General features: G+C 34.8%; 1 protein-coding gene across 1 annotated transcript; it reads left to right on the top strand.

Annotated features, from left to right (window-relative positions):
- Nucleotides 1–1,432: 1,432 nt before the first annotated feature.
- Nucleotides 1,433–6,923, top strand: LOC143532544 (2-oxoisovalerate dehydrogenase subunit beta 1, mitochondrial-like). The gene is made up of 14 exons (XM_077027574.1): nucleotides 1,433–1,822; nucleotides 2,417–2,528; nucleotides 2,667–2,702; nucleotides 3,086–3,145; nucleotides 3,218–3,275; nucleotides 3,366–3,463; nucleotides 3,547–3,636; nucleotides 3,969–4,037; nucleotides 4,110–4,196; nucleotides 4,268–4,363; nucleotides 4,446–4,523; nucleotides 4,599–4,620; nucleotides 6,722–6,786; nucleotides 6,860–6,923. The coding sequence occupies exons 1-14, from the start codon at nucleotides 1,617–1,619 to the stop codon at nucleotides 6,893–6,895; spliced, it is 1,113 nt and encodes a 370-aa protein (XP_076883689.1). The 5' UTR covers nucleotides 1,433–1,616; the 3' UTR covers nucleotides 6,896–6,923.
- Nucleotides 6,924–7,139: the final 216 nt, after the last annotated feature.

The following is a 7,139-nucleotide window of genomic DNA, read 5'->3' on the forward strand; positions in this document are numbered from 1 at the left end:
TTAATCGAGTCGAACCTTATTAACAAAATTAATCAAGCCGAACTAAACTATATTTTAGCTGGACCTTATTCATAATTAAGTTATTTTAATGAGTCGGTCTTGAGTGGCTCACGAGCAGCTTAACTTGTTTTACACCTATAATTATCCATCTATCTACCGATGAGCCGAGCTTGATACCTCTTAACTCAAATGAGCTGAAATCGTGCTTAGGCAAGGTCGAGTCCATGTCATATACGCATGTTTACAACCCTAAATTAGTTAGTTAATTTGAAATATGATGATGATGATGATGATGATGATGATGATGATGATGATGAGAAAAGTACTTTTTTAATTAACCAAATAAGAAAAAATATAATATATTTTTTAAAAATATTAAGTTTTTTTAATAATAAAAGTGATGAAAAGGAATAAAGAGAAATAAAATAAAAAATCATAAAAATTACATATTTTGTTATTTGGTTGTAAAGTTAGATAAACAAATACACACTTTGTAGAACAATTAGTATAGGTTTTGAACACAAGTAAGTGAAAATGTAAAAATATATCAACTTAGAGAATGGACACCATAATTTCCTTAGCTTTAATAACAATCCATAGCACTTAATTAAAAAAAACTAAATTTCGAAATCATAAGTGGGTAAGGGTGCTCTCGACCCCCAGCCAGGTAACTTCGCTACTCGGCTACACCGCCATCAAACAAACAGATAGATAGGCAGGGTGGTAATCTTCCTCCATCGACATTTGTCGATGAAAGAAGAGGAGAGATGTGAAACACTTATGTGTATATAGAGGAGAGATAGCGCTTATTCACACATCAATTGTCCCAAAAAAAAAGAATATCAATGGGTTCCTCGTCCCTTGAGTCGTCGCCATTTGGCTGGATCTCTGACTCTTTATTCAGTCATCGTTCTTAATAATAAGTTTTAAAACTAATTATCTTTAATTTCTTAAAAGCGTTTTCGAAAAATAAATAAAAAAACTCACACCTACCACTTGATTACCATATCACACACAGGTACAAAACAATTCTCTTATAATCAAATAGAAAATAATATAATCCAAAAAAGATTTGCAACTTAAATTCTTAAACTATTACTCCCTCCGTTCCATTATAAGTGTCCTAGTTTGATTTTCAAGTCTTTCTTGTTTAACTTTAACTGGTAATATTTTGTTTGTGCTATATAATACTTGATGTAAAATATATGAATGGATTGTGTTTTAAATGTATTTTACATTAATATAATTTTTATCAAGTATTATATGACACGAACAAAAATATATACGGTCAAAGTTACAAAAAAAAGACTTAAAAAGTCAAAATGGGACATTTATAATAGGACGGAAGGAGTATTATTTAGTTAGTTAAACTAAACTTATAACGAAAGAATACATAAAATATATCTTGTTTTCCTTCACATGTTGACTTGTGATTGCATGGAGTCCATATCCACCAATCCACATGTCAACCCCATCCTCCTCTGCTTCTTATTATTAATAACATCGCCAGTAGTCACCAACTCAATCACCACCTCCTTTCTACGACTCCCATCAATTTCTTAATCCTCACTTAATTACCATAAAAACCCACCAATTTCATCCCAATATCACACAAAATGGCCACCAATTTGACAAGATTCAAGCGATTCAGTTCGATAATTACGAGCCCATCAAATCAGACCAGTTTTCTCCGGCGAATGTCGTCGTCGGTTTCCGGCGTGTTAGGTTCTGCTGATGGACAAATTCTTCAATCGGCGAAGTCGATGAATCTTTACACTGCGATTAATCAAGCACTTCATATAGCTTTAGATTCTGATCCTCGGTACTTTTATATACTCTTTTATTAATATACTTGTAATTTGATCTGGGTATATTCTATTCTATATAGTTTAATAATTTCATCAATTGATGTTGATTGCTTTAATTTTAATTTTTCACATGTGGGACAAAAAGGTTTAAACTTTAAAGCTAGGGTTTGCTTTAGGTTTCAAATTAATCATAATTAAGGGGTTTTATATGCTTATATGTGAAATTGTGGATTTGTTATTGATGATTTATATATGTGTGTTTTCAGTAAGATCGGTTTTCTCATAAAAAAAGGGGTCGTGCCGCAGCTTGTTACCCGCTTACCTATCTCGCTATTTGGAATTTTATGTGTTTTTAAAAAATAATAATAATTTTTCGATAAAAAGGATCCAATTACGATAAAGAGGCAGGTAAGCAGGCGACAAGCTACGCCGCAACCTCCTTTTGAGTGACAAAACCGATCCTACTGAAACAAACCTATGATTCTTCGTCGTCGATGAATTGCTTTGCATGTGCACGACCTGCTGAACTCTTTTCAACTATTGTGCATTAATTGGATTCTTTTGAATTAATGAATGTATTTCCAACCGTGTGTTGAATTGGTTGACAGTTCATACATATTTGGGGAAGATGTGGGATTTGGTGGTGTGTTCCGTTGCACGACTGGATTGGCTGATCAGTTTGGTAAACATAGGGTTTTCAACACTCCTCTTTGTGAACAGGTACTACTTTTTATCAACAAAAGTTTCATAAGTTGACATTTAAGCTGCTAAATTTTGACCTAAAATATTGGATTTGTTATAAATTTGACTGTTTTTTAAGGTGTAAAGTTGACTTTTATGTGTTTGTTTTTACTACAGGGTATTGTTGGATTTGCTATTGGTCTTGCAGCAATGGTACATTTCTAAATATTTACTACCAAGTTTTGTGTATAAATTGTTAGTGTTGTAGAACTCGCTAGGCCCTGGTCGGGCTGACTCGGGCAGTGAGTACAGACTAGCGATTAATAGGGATTAATCTGACTGGAATTTTATATATATATATTTTTCAAGCATATTAATTAGATTGGATAAGTATATTTTTTTCAAAAATCTTCAATGATTTTGACCGAAATTTGACCCATTTTGACCAGTTGACCGAATTTGAACGATTTGGACCGCCTTTGACCAACTAGTGATTATTGGGTATTAGCTAAAATCGCATATGTCCTAGCTAATACCAATTTTACAACACCGATAATTGTAGTCATGGCTTATTATCATCATTACTTTAATAACAGGGGAATCGCGCTATAGCTGAAATTCAATTTGCAGATTACATTTTTCCTGCTTTTGATCAGGTAATTATCATTTATCATATATTAATATCCAAACAGTTGGCATTTAGTTAATTAGTTAACTTTTTCTTGTAGATTGTCAATGAAGCTGCAAAATTCAGATACCGAAGTGGTAACGAGTTTAACTGTGGAGGTAACTTAAAACATTTTCTTGATTTCGCTATAGTTTTGTTTATTCTTGGTCACACGTTTGTATTTAATTTTGTTTTTGTGGCTTTGTTAGGTTTAACAATTAGAGCACCGTATGGTGCTGTGGGTCATGGTGCACTTTATCATTCACAATCTCCTGAAGCATTTTTTTGCCATGTTCCTGGTCTCAAGGTTTTGATTTGCTAATGAATTCTTATTTATTCAAGGGTCCCATTGGCCCGTCTATAATTCATGTTATAAATTTTTTTTCTAAGGTGGTTATACCTCGAGGTCCAAAGGAAGCTAAAGGATTGTTGCTGTCGAGTATTCGTGACCCGAATCCTGTTGTGTTTTTCGAACCAAAGGTTGTTTATATTTCTTTGATCGAGTATAAGTTTTTGCATGGGCGGGTTGGATAACAGGTCATTACGTGTTTGGGTTGGCCCAAAACCCTCTTTTGTTCATTTCTTTGTTAATAATCATCTGTTGGTTATGACTATTTTCCATAATAATCTGAATTTGGGACGATATAGGATGTCAAATCGACTAGTTTTTTTACTTGATCTATGAAATGAAACACAACCCAAAATCAAAGTAATTCATAAGTTAATGGGTCGATATTGCCACGTTAAGTCATCATCATTTTTTGATCTATCTTTATAAAGTAAATTTCTTAACTTCTTTTTTGCAATTTTAGGGGCTATACCGTTTAGCGGTAGAAGAGGTTCCCGAAGGGGATTACACGGTTCCTCTATCTGAGGCAGAGGTATTATATTTATAGCTCACTCAGTTTTCCTATTTATCACTTTTGTTAACAACTATTACTTGTGATCATTAGGTTATACGCGAAGGTAGTGACATAACTCTTGTTGGTTGGGGAGCTCAGCTCACTACAATGGAACAAGCTTGTGTTGATGCTGAAAAGGTAAGACAATTGTTTGATTTCATATGTCAAAAAGTTTTTGCAAATGTCTAATGTTATGTAATATTTTGCAGGAAGGTATCTCTTGTGAACTTATAGATCTAATAACCCTATTGCCTTGGGATAAAGAGACAGTTGAAGCCTCAGTTAGAAAAACCGGAAGGCTGCTGGTACACAATTCATATATTTATATAAAATAAAACCATTTTGCTGCAAACGCTCATTCGCCACTTTATTTTTGTATTTGTTTAGATTAGTCATGAGGCTCCGGTTACAGGTGGGTTTGGTGCTGAGATATCTGCATCGATAGTTGAGCGTTGCTTCTTGAGGGTAAGCCATATTAATACATATACTTGTGAAAATTAAATAGGTTATATAAAATGCTAAAAAAAATGCTTTTTTTAGCTGGAAGCACCTGTAGCTAGAGGTGCACAAACCGGTTTTTTTTAAAAAACCGGTTCGGTTATTAACCGGACCGGTTTTTTTTGGCCCGGAAAAAAACCGGTTCGGTTAATAACCGGACCGGTTAATAACCGGTTTTTTGCTGTCAAAACCCTAACCGGTCTAACCGGTTAGGACCGGTTTAGAAACCGGTTAGAACCGGTTAATAAACCGGTTTTTTTATTAACCGGTTTTTTTATTAACCGGTTTTTTTTTTTTTTTTTTTTTTTTAAATTTTGCGGTTTCAAATACGAATATTTGTTTTTTATATTTTGTACTTAATGAAGACCATTATTTTTTCACAGTATAAACAAACCGGTAACTACAAGGCAAAACGGTAACTACAAGGCAAAACGGACTGACCGAAGCCATTCTTTGCTTTCGTTGTTAGGGTTCTTTGCTTGGAAGATGAGTATGAGTGTGTGTTGGTGAATGTGTTTTCAACAAACCAAAGATTAAAAACACATAACTTTCATTTATAGTTTTTACATTAAAAATACAAACATTAAATCGTTATCGCATATTCGTAACTCAAAAATACAAACATTAAATCATTAACACTGAAGAAATCTCTGCCAAGAACTGTTGTTCATGATTTAACTCAAAAATACAAACATTAAATCGTGAACTAGCAGATGCTCCTGTTGTTCCCAATCGCAGTTTGTTCATGATTTGCCTCCATGTTTGCTGTTTCTTTAACTAAATTAGAAAAATCCAAATCAACAAGTAAATAAGAGCACATATTAGGAAAAAGAATGCTTAGACACGATTACATGAACAACTTGCTGTTTCTTACTCATGATTTGCCTCCATGTTTGCTGTTTCTTTAACTAATTTTCTTCGCTACCCGATCCCGAGCTATTTCTTAGGTAATCGTCGTACGCGGCTTCTTCATCGGTCATTGGTTGAGTGTGTCCTTCATTGACCTCGTCTTCATACAAGCCCGCTTCATACTCCATTTCCCCCTCGAGTGAGCGTTGATGTTGTGCCCTATCTAAAGAGTCCAAGTAATCCTTGTAGCAAATCGACATCTCTATAGCTGGTGCAGTGAGTCGAGTCCTCCTAATCGATATAACCCTGCCAGAAACAGAAAAAGCAGACTCCGAAGCTACCGTGGAAGCTTGGACCGTTAGTAAATCTTTGGCCATGGCGGCGAGGATCGGAAACTCATCCTCCTTACCTCTCCACCAAGCCAGCAAATCAAGACTTCTAAATTCATCCGGAGTCATGTGTTTCACAAAGTTGGTACCACCATACCTTCCAAGTTCACTGCTTGGGGTGTTTACCTTTTGACGTTTACCGGCGTCTTCCCAAATCATGTAGTACATCCCCATTTCAAGGTCGGTTTGGGATTGGGATTGGGCAACAGCTCTTAACGAGTCATGAATTTGGGAAGACGACCCGTATTTTGTAAGGTAGACATCATACATGTTTGACAAGGTGGTGTTGAAAGCATTCTTTAAAGTTTGGCTATAATAGGGGTTTTGATCGTCGTTTAACCCTAGCTCATCACAAATTTTTTCTATTAAAGCTTCAACACCACCAACATTGATGCAAGGGTTTAACGCAGCAGCACATGTCAAAACAGCGGGTAGTTCTTGAAAATATTTTCTAAATTTTTCTTTCATTTTTACACCCATATCAAAATAAGGTGCACCCCTACAATGAAGTTAACAAAATAATCGCGTATGAAATAAACGTTTAGAGCGTTTGGAGTTGTATAATCGAGTGTGATCTAACCAATACCCAACCTAAACTATATATAGATGTTTGTGGGGGTAAAATGGTAAAAAAAAAAAACGGTCCAAAAACAAAAAAAACGGGCATATAGCCGTTATAAACCGGTTTTTTATAAACCGGTTAACCGGTTTTTTCATAACCGGTTAATAAAAAAACCGGTTTTTCCATTAACCGGTTCGTTAACCGGTTTTGGATCTAGAACTTGTAACCGAAAGACGAACCGGCGGTTTCTAAACCGGTCAAACCGGTTTTTAAAAAACCGGTTTTCGTAAAAACCGGTTTCCGGTTTAAACCGGTAAACCGGTTCCCCAACCGGTTTTTTTTGCCATCTCTACCTGTAGCTAGAGTTTGTGGTCTGGACACACCATTTCCACATGTTTTTGAGCCATTTTACATGCCTACAAAGAACAAGGTTAGGTCAATTTGGTAATTTGTGAAAACATTTGTAGATTGTTTACAAGACTGATTTTGAAATCTGGGTGCAGATACTTGATGCAATCAAAGATACAGTTAATTTCTAAATATGGTCATGGTTGCTTCTTCAATGGCTTGTGTGTTGTGCTTTCAAGAATTAAGATCAAGAACAGCTGGCACATAACGAAATGAAATCAGCATTTTGTAATGTTTTATTATGTTGTAGTCATTACAATGTAAATTCTTTTAAGGGTTTAAGACCCTGTTTTTAATAAATTTTAATTTCATGAAAATAATCATAGGCATTATCAAATACTAGATACAAAAATAATAGTAAATAACTGTTTTGTT

This window comes from Bidens hawaiensis, unplaced genomic scaffold (genome assembly GCF_021521415.1).
Source record: "Bidens hawaiensis isolate Kalapana, Puna unplaced genomic scaffold, B.hawaiensis_p1.1 tig00000702_1, whole genome shotgun sequence".
In the NCBI taxonomy this organism is placed as follows: Eukaryota; Viridiplantae; Streptophyta; class Magnoliopsida; order Asterales; family Asteraceae; genus Bidens; species Bidens hawaiensis.